The sequence below is a fragment of the Lethenteron reissneri genome, chromosome 32 (genome assembly GCF_015708825.2).
Source record: "Lethenteron reissneri isolate LAM-NWPU_2019-01 chromosome 32, ASM1570882v1, whole genome shotgun sequence".
Taxonomy (NCBI): domain Eukaryota; kingdom Metazoa; phylum Chordata; class Hyperoartia; order Petromyzontiformes; family Petromyzontidae; genus Lethenteron; species Lethenteron reissneri.
In genome coordinates this window covers 581,712-600,392 of record NC_083810.1, presented here as the reverse complement: position 1 = coordinate 600,392, position 18,681 = coordinate 581,712, and the positions used below count along the sequence as shown (strand labels likewise).

Below are 18,681 nucleotides of genomic sequence, written 5' to 3'. Positions count from 1 at the left end.
GCAACACAAGTCTCCGTCATCAAGTGGGACCGTCACAGCCAGATTTTCTGCATCAAGTGAGGCAAGGATTCAAGATGTAAGCCCTTAAATGCAAGTTGAGGGGGAAAGAGAGGGGGGGGGGGAGCTTATCAGAATGTGGTAGCCAATGAATGGAACGTATCGGGAGGGAGGGGGGCGGAGCTGAAAGAAGGCACGAAGTGCTACGTAGAACGTATCGGGAGGGGGCGGGGCCAAAAGAATGCACGAAGTGGTACGCAAGAGCCGGCGACGTGGACGTGGTTGTGTGCAAGTAACTATTGTTGCACATGCTAATGTATTGGACGGGGAGGGGGAGGGGGGGCTAAAAGAGAGTATGGGGTGCAAGTGTACGTGGACATGTATATGTACAAGCACCTGTTGATACACATGATAGAAAAGAACGAAAATGCCCATGTTTATACCAGTGTTGGCTGACAATAAAGAGACGAGAGTACTGTTAAACACTGGGGATGTTAACACTCGGTAAAGTAAAGTAAAATAGTGTCTGTCAGATAATATGGTCCAAAAATGTGTAATTAAGTCTTGTTTGCATGGTTGATAACATCTTTCCAATGATTGGTGTTTGAACATCTTTACACCTGTTTTATTTCCAGAAAGGGTAATAGCTTTTCTTATTTTTCCCATGGAATGAAAGATGTCAGTTGAAAAGCACTCGACCTCGGCCACGTGGCTCAGTGGTCGAGCGAGTTGCTCGCAATCGTCAGGTTGAGAGTTCAAATCCTGATAGGGTTGACTCAACCCATCATTCTACCAGGGTCGCTACACCAGGTACTACTTTGTTAATTTCCACACGTAAAAAAAACATTTTCTCCAATGCACAAAATAACGTTGTTAAAACTATGAGCAGGGTAATGAAAACCATGAGATAGACGATGGGAGAAAGTTGCAAAGTCGAGCAGTGCGAGGGACGACACAGAGAGAGAAGTGTCGTGAAATGCAGTGTGGTGGTTGACAGGATGGATGAGACGGAACAGTCCGTGTCTGGTAGACTGAGTCCTGGACAAATGGTGGGTGGATGAATCAATGACTGAAGTTGACTTGAACAGTAGTAGCGGTAGAAGAATGATAAAGAGGTGACTGATCGCTGGCGAGTGAGTGGCTGGAGTAAATCAGAATTATTTTGACTGGAGGAGGAAACTGATGAGCTATGAAGCTCTTTTTCAGTCGGGGCGGGTGAGCAAGTTACAAAAACAAACAATACAAAAACGATAGAGTGCAAAATAAACACAAGGTAAACCAGTCACAATAAAAAAAGTAAATATAAATGAATGAATGAAGGAAAGAAATACAAATGACATAAGTACCTAAATTCCTGCCCATTTTCAACTCTGGACACAAGGCAGCAAACGACAGTCCCAGACCACACCAAGACAAAAAACAACAATCCCTCAATAACTTTGCAAATTATAATTGATATATCGATAGGGGTCAAAGGTACAAATTACATTTGAAAATCTGGTTGTATCCAGTGCAAACATTCTGTGTCAGGATATTTTTAAAAGAAGTTTTTCGATCATGGGACCTCCTTTGCCAGTACCAAAATATTAGAATAGGGTTTTCCGCTTTTTTTATGGCAACAAAACAGGTGTTAAGATGTTAAAACACAAAACTGAAAAAGTGAAAAACTTATTATCATATTTTGGTACTGGCAAAGGAGGTCCCATGATGTAGATGCTCAACCCGAGTTCTCATTACTCTGATCGTACATTGTCTTTGTGCTCTGTACGCCTTTTGGTGTCCTCTGGTCTAACACCGTTTGAGACGAGGCTCAAAAGAAAGCTGTCTCTGGTGTGGACCAATCAGTTTCAAGGACAATGCATATAATATCAGAGTATGTTTTTGTTTGCATTTTGACCAAAAGCATTGTGGTTAATGCAGACATGATTCCTTGTAAAAGGTTTCAGTTTGGTGTTTTAACATCTTAACACCTGTTTTGTTGCCAGAAAAATGAAAAAACCTATTATCAAATTTTTCGCTGTTAAGGGAGGAAACGAGGTTGTTCCAAAACGTTGGTGCTGCAACGGCAAAAACTGTATAAGGGCACGCTCATTACACACAAAGTTCTTGCCACAAAGGAACCAAAATACCTTGCTGATCTCTTCAAGGAGCATACACCATCGAGTGAACTCCGATCATCCTCTCAGCGGCTTTTGGCTAGCCACCAAACAAAGACGGTCACTGCATCGTGCAGCGCTTTCAGATCCAATTCCTTGCGATATTAGGAAGCCACTGAAGCTTTTCACTTTTAAATTATCTAGATTGAAAACTCATTTCTTAAGAACTGCTTTTTTGTGCTTAGTTTGTTGTCCTTCCCCCGCACCTCCGATTATATAATTATCACGGTTGGCTACGTACGGTGCACAAGAAGTTCAACAAACATACAGTACATACACATACCACCCATCGTTTTTCTTGTCACCTATTCCAATTCTTGAACCAGTGAGTACTGGATCATCAGTCACCCCCACTGCTTCAAAGTTGAGTTTGATCCAGAGCAGTGAGGTAGGAACTGGGTGTTCGGCCTCAAGTATTGCAGCAGGATTCCAACTTTGGCCGAATTTCTACAGATGTTTTGCAGCAGTATAGAAAACCAAGCTTCTTCAATGCCTCCTTAGCTAGATGAGTAACACAGCCAGATGAGTTATGCTGCCAATCATCTGACAGCTCAATTCCATCTTACAAACTTGGTTTCCACATTTATCCCAGTAGCTAATAGAGGCTAATGTTTTATTCGTGGTAAATAAACGTTTTAAGATAGCAGCTTTAGTTAAGTGGCGTTCGATGGAGGCACACTGTCAATGTGCTATGATTCTCGACCCTCTCTATAGGGTTTCTTTACAGATCTCCCCTTTGCACCACATCTCTCCACTTGACCCAGTGGTAGAGTGTTTCACCCTGTGGTAGAGTGTTTCCACTGTGGTAGAGTGTTTCACCCTGTGGTAGAGTGTTTCACCTTGTGGTAGAGTGTTTCACCCTGTGGTAGAGTGTTTCACCCAATGGTAGAGTGTTTCCACTGTGGTAGAGTGTTTCACCCTGTGGTAGAGTGTTTCACCTTGTGGTAGAGTGTTTCACCCTGTGGTAGAGTGTTTCACTCTGTGGTAGAGTGTTTCACCCTGTGGTAGAGTGTTTCACCCAGTGGTAGAGTGTTTCACCCTGTGGTAGAGTGTTTCACCCAGTGGTAGAGTGTTTCACTCTGTGGTAGAGTGTTTCACCCTGTGGTAGAGTGCTTCACCCTGTGGTAGAGTGTTTCACCCTGTGGTAGAGTGTTTCACCCTGTGGTAGGGTGTTTCACCCTGTGGTAGAGTGTTTCACCCTGTGGTAGAGTGTTTCACCCTGTGGTAGTGTGTTTCACCCTGTGGTAGAGTGCTTTGCTTCCCAATCAGAAGGCTCCGAGTTGAAATCCTGGTGTAACGTCAGGTCACTCCAACCTTATGCCAGTCAACACAATCAGTAACGCTTGGTGGGAAGTTAATAGAGAGGAGAACCCCTTCCAAAAGCGCGTCTGATGTCCACTGCTGGCGTAGAACATGCAACGCACATTAGTGCTGCCACAACGCCTGTTTAAGCGGGGACACACAGCTTGCACAATCAAAACGAGCACGTATTGATCCACTTTTGCAAATGGTGTAAACGGGCCTCGAACATAAAAATTGTATCAAATACAGTCGCGCAATTTGTAAATTCACTTCCAACATCATTTTTTGTGGCAGCAGAAACCAAACCAATGGTCCAATGTAAATTGAACACAAAATTGGAATGATGGCACACTGGTGGAGTTGTGAGTGTGATTACCAACTAGGCCAAGGATCGGCAACCTAATACCTGTCAACCCCTTATCAGTGCCCTACAATAATTACAGACCAACTCAGACCTTAGTGGTCACCCTGTGCCCTTTATAAATCTCAACGTTCATCCTACAAAGTCCCGTCACGAGGGGAGAACAAAATCAACCTACAGCACTGGAGTCGCATGTGGCTCTTTAAGGACTGCATCGTGACATTATTTATTGACGACCAACGACTCGTATTCACCACACAGTGCATTGCAGCTCTTGCAATATTGAGGGGTTTTTTTTACCTATTTTTTTTCTTGTTATTTTGGCTGTCGACCCCTGAACTAGGCCATCCAGACATCTGCTCTCCCCAGGATTTCACCTGGCGATCAGCTCATGGTAGAACTCTCTGCAGTGCGACTCACAACCTGTTCTTAAAGCCGAGAGCCACGAGTTGGCAGCGAGATTTATAAATACCAGTCTTGATCACACGTCATCACTTGTTTCCAGGAAAGCACATTTCATTCTTTGATATTGGTTACAACCGTTGTACACAAATTCAGTAGCCTATCGCATGGAGAAATCTACAGAAGCCTAGAGATTTCTCAAACAGTGCTTAATCACTCCTCACACCTGACCATGCCTCTGTGGTGGAGATTATTAAAATGAAAACCATGAAATGTACTGCCATATGTGTGGGTGAACTCAATGACCGGTCCCTCTCACGAGATTGCTGCGCTGATTAAAACAATGGTTTGAATGTGTATACAGTACTGTGAACTTGGGTTTGATTTACTGGCGTGTAAATGTGTTCCACAGACTTCTGAGTTCAGATTCCACTACAGCACTCACCTCGATTTGCGAATATTCGATATACGAAGTTTCAATAAAACGGATTAAACTCCATTATATTAATGGTAATACAAAGTAAAGTAGTAAATACAATCTAGATTTGAAGTTTTCGTGACTGCAGGGATCCATACTCTTTAGTTCTTTCTTTAAAGTCACGTAGGTATAAAATAAATTAAATCACGACGTTTCGATTGCAACACAAGCAATCATCATCAGGTGGGAAACCCACAGCAAGACAACATTTGCTGAAATGGGAGAGAGATGTCGTGGTAAGAGGTTATATAGGGGCAAGGGAGGGGGTAGGGGGGGGGGCGTTGCGTCACGCAACAAAGCATTGGCATTGTTACTCCAGTGGCGTTGTTACTGCAGTGGCGTTGTTGTTGTTGTTGCATTCCCCCCCCCCCGCGCATCCCCAGCTCTCTCATTGAACTGCCCATGTAGGACTCACAACTGTGATCTCTACATTGGGTCAAACTTAACATCTCTTAATGTTCGACGGCTTGTGCACCAGATCTTATTTATTCATGATGTACTTACAAAAAAAACCGCAGATTACCTGCTGGATCTCCTCTCTGTTTCAAAGAACAAATTTGACCTAAGGTATTCGCTCATTTACCAGCTTTACATTCCCTATTGCCGTACAAATACTGGAGGAAGGGCCTTTGCTATTCATGCCCCCAGGGTCTGGAATGTTATTCATAATCAACGTTTTTGGGTTTAGATCGCGTTATTTATAAATGTGTCGTAACCCTCCACCACCCGACACGGCCTACGTGTTAAACTGTCTGGAATGTTATTGCCAATAAACTGAAACTTGAGTCACTACCTATGAGATCTTCACTCAAAACTGCTCTAGAGGAGTTGTACACCCCAAGCTGCCACTGCTATTCAGGGGCCTTAAATAAAATGTTTCGCTCCGGATGATCGCTGCAAAGTATGACCTGTGTTTTGATTTAGTGTGCTGATCTTAAAGGTGCATTGAAACTTTTTATACTCCGACTAGTGCTCCTGCTGTTGTGGAGTGACTCATGCAGCCAGCTATGGCTGCAGAGTTTTGGTAGTACATGTTGTTTATGTCGTTTATTGTGAAAATTCGGTCACAGTTCCTATGATCGCTGTTTCATTGATTTTGTATGGCTTTATTTTGGTGATTTCGAAAAGTTTTTTGGTTTGGCCATGTTTGTTTGTTGTAGTACGGAGTTAGACTGATGGCCTTAATCTAATTTGTCTTGTGGTTGTTGTTGTTGTTTGACTTGCATCCCACTGGGATTTTTACACAAGGCGTTGGTGTACGGTGCTTTTCTGGAATATTTTGCTGTCTTTTCCTGGATTTTCTGTTTGCCCATAGTCACTTTAAGATGTCTTCTTGTTCATGTTTTTGTTTTTTGTTTGTTGCGGTTGCACCCGATTCAAGAGCCGAATGGCTCACAGGGCTATACTAATGAATGAACTTGAACTTTCACTCAGCCTCCCATTTCCAGCCCCGCCCACTTCCCCCCCCCCCCCCGTCCAGCTTCACGTCCCTCTCCTAGCGTCCCACCTGATGATGATTGCTTGTGTTGCAATAGAAACGTCGTGATTAATTTTATTTTACACCGACGTGACTTTACCGAGAGAACCAAAGAGTATAGTAAATACACTGAAATAAATAAAATCCATCTACAGTACCATATAAATAATAATCAAATTATATTAAGCGATGTGTGTCTTAAGCGTTGCGCATCGCGATGGGTCATATAATGTTTATATTCGTCTCGGCCAATCGGTGTGTATGTCGAACTTCTTTCGCGCCATCCGTAGCCAACCGTGCTAATCGGAGGTGCAGGGTAAGGACAACAAACGAAACACAAAAAGCAGTTCTAAAGAAATTAGTTTTTAATCTGGATGATTTAAAAGTGCTAAAGCTCCACTGGCTTCCTAATATCGAAAGGAAGAGCGTTCCAGACGGCCGCAGAAGCACATCGGAAAGCGCGCGATGCAGTGACCGTCTTTATTCGATGGCCAGCCAAAAGCCACTGAGAGGATGATCGGAGTTCACGTGATGGTGTATGCTCCTTGACGAGATCACCAAGGTATTGTGGTTCATTTGTGGAAAGTGCTTTGTGTGTAATGAGTGCGAGCTTATAATGTATTTGTCCGGCAGCCGGAAGCCAACGCAGCTTGGCGAGCACTGTGCGGGCATGGTCGAATATTGCAGTACCCGTCACGACACGTGCCAGAGAATTCTGCCAGACGGCCCATAGAGTTGCAAGTTGCAATAATAGAGCCTCGTCGATACTATGCTACACGTCACCGTGTTGGCTACATCACGACTCAATAGTGGTTGAAAGTGTCGTAGAGCCCTGATATGAAAATTGCAGGACCTGACTATATTTTGCACGTGGTGATCAAACGACATATTCTGGTCGGCGTATGGTGCCGAGACTCTTCAGATGAACTGAAAGGTGAATCCTGGAATCTTCGACCGCCACACCTGATCCTCTCACAAACCTTTTCACCTGAGCCTGAGTCCCAACCAGCACTAACGCACGCCAACCACTTACTTGCGGTCAGTCGCCTCCTTATCACTCTTTTATCACAACTATCATGCCGAAGACTCTTCTCATGAACAGACTGTTTCGTCTCATCTACATTGGTCAGCTACCATACTGTAGGTCACAACAACTCACTCACCCACCAACTAAACCCAACCGACTCACCGACTCACCAACTCACCAACTCACAAACGAACTCACCGACTCATCTACTAACTACCCCATCAATTCACCAGCTCACATATCAACTTATCGACTCACCTACCAACTAACCCACCAACTCATCTACTCACCCACCAACGTTCAGACTCACCCACCAACTAAACCCACCAACTCACCCACTAACTCACCAAACTCACCTCCAAACTAACCCACCAACTCACCGACTCACCCACCAACTCACCGATTCACCAAACTGTAGGCCACAACCCATCTCTGCTTCGTCACTCGCACTGCTCAACTCTGGAATCCTCTCGCATCGTCCCCTTTCCCAAGGTTTTAAAGTTGCCTTTTCTAAATTTAATACACGTGTTGACTCTCGTCTGTTACACGTTAGACATTTCTGTTTGTTGCTGGCCACTCTACGTTTTGGGCACGTGCTCAATAACTGTGTTTAGATGCAGATACAACTTATATAATCTGTGTTGAGTGACGCAATGGGTAGTAGCATCGAGAATGAGAATTCCCTTTCTTAAAGCGTGTCACTACATGTCTGCCATTTAACGGTGGGATTGCGTACTTTATTTCGCACCTAGATGTATGAGCATTTAAGTGTCTGGTGCAGCAGAGATAACGCTGGTAATCGGAATATTATTTAGACTGGAGGAGGAATCCGATGAGCTATGAAGATCTTTTTTCACAGATAAACAGGAGGAGCACGGGGTTAGCAGGGCAATGTCTGTGTCTCGGCTGGGCATGTGGATACAATGTGTTGTGCAGTAGAACCACGCGGAGACAAGGAATACTATAAGGGCTGTTGCCGTTTATTAAACCACTCTCACACTCGATATCCTACACTCACACCAGTGTAGGTGCACTCTATCTCGGTCCTTCCCCGGACACTGACACTATTTGGACCCTACCCTCGGCTATCCCTTGGCTCTCTCACTCGTCTGCCTGGGACGGGGGATCAGCCAACACCATCCCGCGACGAGGAGAGAGACCCTGGTCCTCTACCCTACTCTTGTACTCCGGAGATCCCTTAGGCTCTCTCACTCGTCTGCCCGGAGCGGGAGTTCAGCCAACACTACTCCCCGACGAGGAGAGAAACACTCACTCCGGCCGGTCCTTACCCTGGCTCCCCACAACGACTCCGCCTTCATCACGGGGCCCCCCTTAAGGATCCCTTGGGCAGCTCCTCCCCCCAGCTCAGCCCCGCCATTGTTCGCGAAGGTGCTCTCCGAAGCCCCTTACGTAACCCGTGACGTTACGTCACCCTTGACTGTCAACCCGTTAGCACCTCCTTCTGTTCGCCCCCTCATTGGTTACTCACAATACTCCACGACAAATGTAAGGGTTGACAGTCTGGAGGGGCGGTTCGTGGAACTAATCTAAGGTGTTTGCTGGGCAATATTTACAGGAAATGCGGACAGAAAGACAGTGAGAGGCATCTTCTGGAACAATTCATACAGGGCTGTTACAGACAACTAGTCTTCTTCCTAGCGTTGTTCCCGCTGTGGCACAGGGTCCGCTTTTCGGCATTGTCTTCTCCATTTGGCTCGGTCCAAGGCATCTTCGGGGGATGCGTTGACCGTCTTCATGTCTTCCTTTATTCGATCCATCCATCACTTCTTCGGACATCCGCGTGGACGGTGGCCCTCTGGCTCAATACGCATGGCAGTCTTGGCCACTGATGACTCTTCACTTCGCATCACATGGCCGTACCACCGAAGCCTTGCCTCAAGCATCCTGTCCGCAATGGGGGCCACACCAAGTCGCTTCCGAACGTCTTCGTTCATGACACGATCCCATTGAGTCCTTCCAAGGCTCCATCTGAGCATCCTCATCTCCATGGTATGGAGGGCTTGTTCGTGTACAGTTGTGGCTGGCCAGCACTCGGATCCATAGAGTGCCACCGGTCGGACGATGGTCTTGTAAATTTTTCTCTTCAGCCTATCCGGCATTTTCCAATCACAGAGGACTCCAGTGACTTGCCTCCACTTCATCCATGCCGCATTGACTCGTGACCTCACATCAGTCGTGATGCTTCCATCTGAGCTGATGGTGGAGCCCAGGTACTTGAAGTCCGTCACTTTCTTCAGATCTTCTCTGTCAATGCTGATGGTGCCGTCGGTTTGGGGGCCACACTCCATATACTCCGTCTTTTTGATGTTGAACCTCATCCCGTTTTCGTCCAAACGTTCCTTCCACAGGCGCGTTTGTCTTTCCACATCTCCTCTCTCTTCATCTGAGAGGAGGACGTCATCCGCATAGAGAATTGACCATGGCAGGGGCGTGTGCAGGTCAGCAGTGATCGTGTCCATGCACAGGATAAACAGGAGTGGTGACAGGGCCGATCCTTGGTGCACTCCAACGCTGATGAGAAATGGCGGTGATATGCCCACTGCGCACCTGACTGCACTGGTGACGTTCTTGTATAGGAGTTGCACCCAATGCACGTAGGTTTCAGGGACTCCATGGGATCGAAGCGAGTGCCAGATGAGGTCGTGGGGGACCCTGTCAAATTCCTTTTCAAGGTCTAGGAAAGACACATGCACAGATTTGTTCTTCTCTCTGTGCCTCTCCAGCAGGAGCCTCACCGCGAAAATGGCGTCCATAGTGCCACATGCTTTGACGAAGCCACATTGGTTGGGTGATAGGGTGATGATGTTTCTAATCCTCGTGTCCAAAACTCGCTCAAAAATCTTCATCGCATGACACAGGAGCCGGATTGGCCTGTAATTCGAGCATTCTGCCACGTCCCCTTTACCCTTCCAAATTGGAACCGTCGTGCTGGTCGACCAGGCTTCTGGGACCTCACCGGTGCTCGTGATGGTGCTGAAGAGCTGGATAAGAAGGGCAGCACCCTGCCTGCCAAGGATCTTCCAGGCCTCAGCAGGGATATCGTCCGGGCCAGTCGCTTTCCCATTCTTCATTCTCTTGATAGCTTGTTCCACTTCGATAATGATGATAGACAAAACGGGACCGAGGACGTGTTCAGCGCTAATAATCGGTGGGTGGGGAAATTCCTGGTTGCAGATTCCAGAGAAGTAGTCGCTCCAGCGTTGAAGGATGGCGGGCGGGTCTCTGAGAGCGCTGTGATTCTCATCCTTTATGCATTTAACCTGACCAATATCCTGAGTCGAACGATGGCGCGCCTCTGCCAGTCGATAGATCTTATTGGCACCTTCTGGGGTGTCCAGTTCGACATACAGTTGGTCGTATTGAGCTAATTTCACCGCTGCTACTACTCGCTTTGCTGCCGATTTGCAGTTTCTGTAGTGTTGGTAATCCAGATCTGCGAGCGTTTTGGCGCCACTTCTTGAAAGCTAGCTTCTTCTCTTTCACTGCTAGCTGCACTTCTTCGTTCCACCACCATATGTGCGTGTCAATGAAGCGTTTTCCCGGCTTAATTAGCCCCAGTGCTTCCGTTGCTGCTGTGCACAGTTGGCCAGGCGAGATCTTCCCAAATCGCATTCGCTGGTCGATTGGTGTTCACGTCAATCTGATTGAGGGTGACTCTCAACTAATCCTTGCATTCCTTCATCCGCCACCACTTAATTCGCTGCTGTCCCATTGTTGGTGGGCGATGTCGCTGGCCAATGTCCATTTTCATGTCCATGACCAGGATGCGATGTTGTGGGGTGATGTTGTCCGATGGTATGACTTTAGTGTTTGTCACCGTTTTCAGCTTATTCCGCTTGACAAGCCAGTAATCAATTTGAGTTGATCTCCCACCACTGGCGTACGTAATGAGATGGGACGGTCTCTTCTTGAAGAAGGTGTTGGCGAGGACAAGATCATGGGCTTCCACAAAGTCCAGGGCTCGATTTCCCTCATCGTTCCGGGTACCATATCCTTGGCCACCATGGTTTCGAAGGTATCCATCCCGGGCGTTTCCAACGTGTCCATTTAGGTCTCCACCAATTACTAACTGCTCTTCTCCGTTTATCGATTGCATGTGTCCATCAAATTGTTCCCAAAATTCCTCCTTGGTATCTGCTGGGCAGCCAGACTGCGGCGCATAACAAGATACGACCCTGAGGCATAGGTCGTTTGAGTCGATTTCGATGGACATGAGGCGGTCGGAAACACGGTGGACGGCCACGACGTTATCTCGTAGATTTTGGCTGACTGCGATTCCAACGCCGTTCTTGGTGGTTCTTTCACCGTTGTAGAACAGTTTGTATCCTTCTCCAATCTCTCTGGCCTTTGCTCCGCTCCACTTCGTTTCTTGGATGCATACGATGTCGATACGACGGGCCTTTAGGGCAGCTGACAATTCTCGACTTCTCCCTGTCAATGTTCCGATGTTGAGTGTTCCCAGTCGTAGTCGGACTAACTTCTTTAGCCTGCCCCGTCCATGAGCAGGTAGCCCTCGTCCACTTCTCGCGTCGTTTGGGCGAGGACGGCGCGCGTTTCCCCCGGGGGGCGCCCTAGCTTGTTCAAAGTTGATTTGACGTTGCCATAGATGCGACACAGAAATACTTTGGCCGGTGGGTCGCTCCATCTGACGCCAAAGACCCTCACTGTTGGTTGGAATCCAGCCGGCACCACGTGGAGGTGGTGATGGGATGTTGCCGGCCTGTTACAGACAACTAGTAAATTGGTAAAAGTGTTTAAAAAAATCGAATACCAGTTGTGAAAGTCATGAACCCGTGACTATTTCCACTGGAATTAGAGTCTTGAAGGCACTGCGATGCACGGGTGAAGGCCCAACCCGCCCTCGTGTCTGAGTTGAATGGTGGAAGGGCTTCCTCTGGAGGGGACTCCAAAGAGGGTATTTTTTAGTCTACTCTTTCACGCTGGATGGCAATTCAAGTGTGCACACCATTACACCGCCGTAGCAGTCACCTTAGTGTCTTAGTTAAAAAGGTATGGATGTTTTTATTGCTCTGGACATTTCTATATCTGCTTAAACCTGGTAACAACCAGTTGTTTTCTTTTTTTTTCATTCGGTTACCGGGAATGGAAAAATATATACGATTTTAACAACCCTGTTCTCTTATAACATTGAGGATTATATCTATGAGACCCTATTTATCAGTATCAAGATGATTAAAAATCCATATAATATGCTTTACCCCTTTCCGGCAGAAATATGGGAGGCGTTACAATGTCTAAACACCAACTAGACAACTAGACACCCAATCTTAATTTGGAGCTTTCGTGACTGCAGGAATTACTCTTTGGTTCTTTCGGTAAAGTCACGTATAAAGATAAAATAATAAATTAAATAATAGCATACGACGTTTCGATTGCAACACAAGCAATCATCAGGTATAAAAGAAATAGCAACAAAAATCTAACCAGAAAACTATAGACAGACATATAAGCAGACAGATATCACAACGATATATAGAGAGAGAACACACATCGGCACACAGAGAGAGAACGTCTCTGTGACGAGGCCTTAAATAGAGAGAGGGGGTCAGGGCGGAGAGAGGGAGGGGTTAGAGAAAAATTAGCATGTCAATGAGTAGGATGACGCGTGGTAAGGTACGCAAGCCTGAAAATTAGGAGAGTGGGTGAGAGACACACTAAATTAAATAACCTATCAAAATATCGAAATGTAATGTAATGCAACACATAGAGTCGGTCAACACACAATTAACGCATAGTCTGGTTGATTACCTATTTCAAAGATTGCTAAGTTACAAGTTAAGTGTGAAATTTGAAAGACACAAACACGAAGATCGCTACACAGGCAGAGAGAGAGAACAAAAAATCCAGAGAGAGAGAAAAAGATAAACTTAAAACTTCCCCGTAGAAGTGGTTAAATCTTAATTTGGAGCTTTCGTGACTGCAGGAATTACTCTTTGGTTATTTCGGTAAAGTCACGTATAAAGATAAAATAATAAATTAAATAATAGCATACGACGTTTCGATTGCAACACCTCCCTCTCTCCGCCCCCACCCCCTCTCTCTATTTAAGGCCTCGTCACAGAGACGTTCTCTCTCTGTGTGCTGATGTGTGCTCTCTCTCTATGTATCTCTGTGATATCTGTCTGCTTATATGTCTGTCTATAGTTTTCTGGTTAGATTTGTGTTGCTATTTCTTTTATACCTGATGATGATTGCTTGTGTTGCAATCGAAACGTCGTATGCTATTATTTAATTTATTATTTTATCTTTATACGTGACTTTACCGAAAGAACCAAAGAGTAACTAGACACCCATCACAAGGTATTCAGTCTGCATTAACCACGCATGTCTGTGGTAAAACATGCAAACAAACAAGCTCTGATAATAGTGCATGCATTGTCCTTGAAACTAATTGGCCTACACCAGAGCTACAGTGTCCTGAATGGCCTCGTCTCACCGGTGTTCGACCAGAGAACGCCAACAGACAAACAGCACAAAGACAATGCAAATATCAAAGCACACATCGGTCGAGTCGAGCAGTCACATCTCTTGAGGGATTTCTACTGCCGTTGTTTACTGGCAGTGTGTCTGTCAAGCCAAGGCGGGTGTCTGTGATGGCCTCTTGCGGGTGCTTGTGTATTGGGCCCTCGTGTTGGATGTGAAGGGGCTCCTCACTTGGAAGGGGAAGCGCTTCTCTGGGCTGGTGTAGGGGGTGGTCAGCACGCGGTCCACGCAGCGGATGCGGGACAGCAGAATGCATCCCTTTCGGCTTCCGATTTTCTGTGGAACGAGGGAGAGGATGGTTTGACGTTAATCATATTATTATAAAGTCACCTGCGCAGTGATGGCTCAAGAAATCCAGAAGCTTAGCAAAAAGGCATTCACTATACAGAGCACAAAATAATCAGGAACGTCTCTACAGGGAATATTAGCACCTCCAGTTAGCACGGTTGGCTACTTATGGTGCGAAAGAAGTTCAACATACATATACATGCATACGAACAGAATAAGTAGCTAAACACATTATGTTATGCACTATGCTGATAAAGTATTCGTTTTATCCACACTACACTCATGAGTATTGTGAGTTCAGAAATGTTATAATAGGTTTTCCTCAAACATTGCAGTGTGTGCAGTGGACGCGAGAATACCTTCGTCGTTATGTGGAATCTGGCGAACCTGTGCCTTTGTACTGTGTACACCGTAACCTTCCATGTGCTCTGTCAGTGTGTTCATCTTACGAACAAAACACACCAATCATTTGTTTTAATTGGAGGGACAGATGTGGCATATGTGCACCGCCTTCCCCTCATCCACCTCGGGGTCGGCAACCTGCAGTTCTTTAAGCACTGACTCAGGCATACCTGTAAACCCCTAATCAGTGCCTACCTAATTACAGGCAAATTCAGACCTTATTGGTCACCCTGTGTCCTTATAAATATCAACGTTCATCCTACAAAGTGCCATCACAAGGGAGAAACACGAACAAATATATATTTTTTGCCCGTATTGAAACGGCTGTACGACATATGGACCTGAAAACTCTATTTCCCTGTCTCCTCTTCTTGGTTCTTTCGGTAAAGTCACGTAGAAGGGAAGTAATAAAATAATAATAATAAAACATAATAAAATAATTCTCACGACGTTTCGGCCACAACGCAAGAAGCCGTCCTCAGGTGAAGAATGAAACACCACCAAGCTTGGAACGTATATTTAAGCTGGGTTGGAGAAATGTCTCCTCTTGTTATAAAAAAAAATGTCTCCTCTTGTTCTCAGAAATGTCTCCTCTTATAAAAAATGTCTCCTCTTGTTGTAAGAAATGTCTCCTCTTGTTGTAAGAAATGTCTCCTCTTGGTGTAAGAAATGTCTCCTCTTATAAGAAATGTCTCATCTTGGTGTAAGAAATGTCTCCTCTTGTTGTAAGAAATGTCTCATCTTGGTGTAAGAAATGTCTCCTCTTATAAGAAATGTCTCCTCTTATAAGAAATGTCTCCTCTTGTTATAAGAAATGTCTCCTCTTATAAGAAATGTCTCATCTTGTTGTAAGAAATGTCTCCTCTTATAAGAAATGTCTCCTCTTGTTATAAGAAATGTCTCCTCTTGTTGTAAGAAATGTCTCCTCTTGTTATAAGAAATGTCTCCTCTTATAAGAAATGTCTCCTCTTATAAGAAATGTCTCCTCTTGTTAGAAGAAATGTCTCCTCTTATAAGAAATGTCTCCTCTTGTTGTAAGAGACGTCTCCTCTTATAAGAAATGTCTCCTCTTGTTGTAAGAAACGTCTCCTCTTGTTGTAAGAAATGTCTCCTCTTATAAGAAATGTCTCTTCTTGTTATAAGAAATGTCTCCTCTTATAAGAAATGTCTCCTCTTATAAGAAATGTCTCCTCTTGTTGTAAGAAATGTCTCCTCTTATAAGAAATGTCTCCTCTTGTAATAAGAAATGTCTCCTCTTGTTGTAAGAAATGTCTCCTCTTGGTGTAAGAAATGTCTCCTCTTGTAATAAGAAATGTCTCCTCTTATAAGAAATGTCTCCTCTTGTTATAAGAAATGTCTCCTCTTGTTGTAAGAAATGTCTCCTCTTATAAGAAATGTCTCCTCTTGTTATAAGAAATGTCTCCTCTTATAAGAAATGTCTCATCTTGTTGTAAGAAATGTCTCCTCTTATAAGAAATGTCTCCTCTTATAAGAAATGTCTCCTCTTGTTGTAAGAAATGTCTCCTCTTGGTGTAAGAAATGTCTCCTCTTATAAGAAATGTCTCCTCTTGTCATTTCGGTTGCCGACGCAGGCCATAGCCATCCCTCCACTTATCAATGCTGCATAGAGTATTGTATTTAGAATATTGCATATTTTACATAGAGTATTGTATTTAGAGTATATTATACAATACATAGAGTATTGTACTTCGAGTATAGTATACAATTCTTAGATTATTGTATTTAGAGTATTGTATACAATACATAAAAAATTGTATACAATACATAGAGTATAGTAGACAATACATTGAGTATTGTATTTAGAGTATAGTATACAATACATATTATATTGTATTTAGAGTATAATATACAATACATATTATATTGTATTTATAGTATTGTAAACAATACGTAAAATATTGTATTTAGAGTATTGTATACAATGCATAGAGAATTGTACACACGATATAGGGTATTGTATTTAAGTAGGGTGTTGTATTAATAGCATACAATACATAGAGTATTGTATTTAGAGTATTGTATACTATACATAAAGTATTGTATTTAGAGTATTGTATACAATACATAGAGAATTGCATACAATATATAGGGTATTGTATTTATATACAATACATATAGAGTATTGTATACACTACATAGAGTGTTTTATACACTACACAGAGTACTGCATTGTATTTAGAGTATTATATACAACACATAGAGATGAGAAAGAGAGAGCAATGGAGAACAGAGTAGGTGATGGTTTGAATAGGAATTAAATGCTACAGCAATCACTTTTGAAGTGCAAATGACTACCAGAGTTATTGTCATAGACAGCTAAAGTCTTCTGTGACGCCAGGTAGGCCTCACTGCGTGGGGCGGTACCATTGGGGCATCACTATTTTAATAACGCCGTGCCCATCCATGAGTTAGAACGGCGTTACCAAGTAGGCGACTGTAAACACCACCGTTGTCATGTTCTGCTGAAATGAGCATTGAGGCAAGTGCTCGCCACCTGTTTACAGCCTCGAGCCAGCAGTGGACATTCCACATTCCTATGGCAGGAGTGAGTCTCTCCATAGGACAACCACTGTCGACTTTCCCACAAGTGGTTACTTATTTTGTATTATCGACCCCCGGAGGGATGATGGGCTGGGTCAATCACCAACCAGGATTTTAACTCGCGACCCTCCGATGGTGAGCAAGTCGCTCTCCCGCCGAGGTCGACTTTCTGGTCGCCAGTCTCCAGTGTGGAGTACAACCCGCTCAAAACAAACACACTCGTACACTCGTAACATCTAGCTGCGCTCACAATATTATTGTTTACGTTTAATCCACTGAGATTGTTTCATGATTGTAGGACATTTTCTTATTCAGGATCAGTGCTGCAATCATTTGACATAGTCTTAAAACAGCCATTGTGCGTACAACGTTTTTGTCACAATGATCTTGCAAAGCTGATAAGCTCGAGAAATCGAAGTACCAATCTTTTAAAGTTGCTCATTGTATAGCCACGAAAACATGTATCAATGGTAACTGTTGTATTGACAACCAAGAACGTTGACATAGAGTCACCATGACTTTATCCGTATAGTTACACTAACTTCCCCCTTTCCACAGACGAAGCACGAACATGTTTGTAATTCAGCCCAGGTGTACTTTTAAAACTGTGCAGTCTTACTCTAACAAAGTTCCACATAGCAATACCGGTACCAGATCTCGCGACAAACCAATTCCTGCTACCCGAACACAGATCCCAACCGGTGACAATCCTAAACGCCGATCCATTGTTGAAGGACATCAGGCCGGCGTTCCCCATGAGTCGAACAGGAGCTACATGCAGCAACGACTTGCTCACCTGGCTCGTGGGGTTGCACTCATAGTAGCAAAGAGAAGATTTGTTGAGGACGAACAGGCGCTCTTTGTAGTTGAGGGGGGAGAGCTTCTTTTTCTGCTGGGACCTCTTGAGGAGGATCTCGGAGAGAAGACAGTCCGCGCTGCTCCGTCTCACGAATTTCAGAGGATGCTCAGAACTGGCACTCCACGACGCACTGGGTGAATACATAACTCACCATGGGCAGTCGTGTCAAGAGGCGTGGTTGTGAAGTGTAAGGTCAGGTCAGCGTTTTCAACTATCCCGGCAAATATTTCCAACTTCAGAGCAACAAAATTGCGTGCCGAATATGAGTGTGGTGGAGTGATCGCTACAATTATGTTGGTGATCCCTTTCTAACCTCGTGCGCCCCTCGTCCCCCCCCCCTAACTGGTCCCTGTGGTTTGTTTGCTCGCTATGAGAAATGGCCGTGGGCGGAGACAGCCTCCTGCAAGAGCTCTGATAAAGCGCGCGCGGAAGTACCGCAGCCCGCCACGTGCCCGACGTTGCGATCTCACACTGGAAACACGCAAACGCTGTGTCCAGCACACACACACACGCCGGGTCCAGCACACGCGCCGGGTCCAGCACACACGCCGGGTCCAGCACACACACACACGCCGGGTCCAGACACACACACACGCCGGGTCCAGCACACGCGCCGGGTCCAGCACACACGCCGGGTCCAGCACACACACACACGCCGGGTCCAGCACACACACACGCCGGGTCCAGACACACACACACGCCGGGTCCCAGCACACACACACACGCCGGGTCCAGACACACACACACGCCGGGTCCAGACACACACACACGCCGGGTCCCCAGCATACACACACGCCGGGTCCAGACACACACACACGCCGGGTCCCAGCACACACACACACGCC

General features: G+C 45.1%; 1 protein-coding gene across 1 annotated transcript in view; it reads right to left on the bottom strand.

Moving 5' to 3' along the window:
• LOC133350125 (cytoplasmic tyrosine-protein kinase BMX-like) overlaps nucleotides 1-18,348 on the bottom strand; it is a 43,384-nt gene extending 25,036 nt beyond the window's left edge. The window contains exons 1-2 of the mRNA XM_061564153.1: nucleotides 17,774-18,348; nucleotides 13,897-14,001 (exon numbers count right to left, since the gene is read on the bottom strand). Coding sequence (XP_061420137.1) covers nucleotides 13,897-14,001; nucleotides 17,774-17,980 — 312 coding nt within the window. The 5' untranslated portion in view covers nucleotides 17,981-18,348. The remainder of the gene's footprint in view (nucleotides 1-13,896; nucleotides 14,002-17,773) is intronic.
• Between the last annotated feature and the right edge of the window lie 333 nt (nucleotides 18,349-18,681).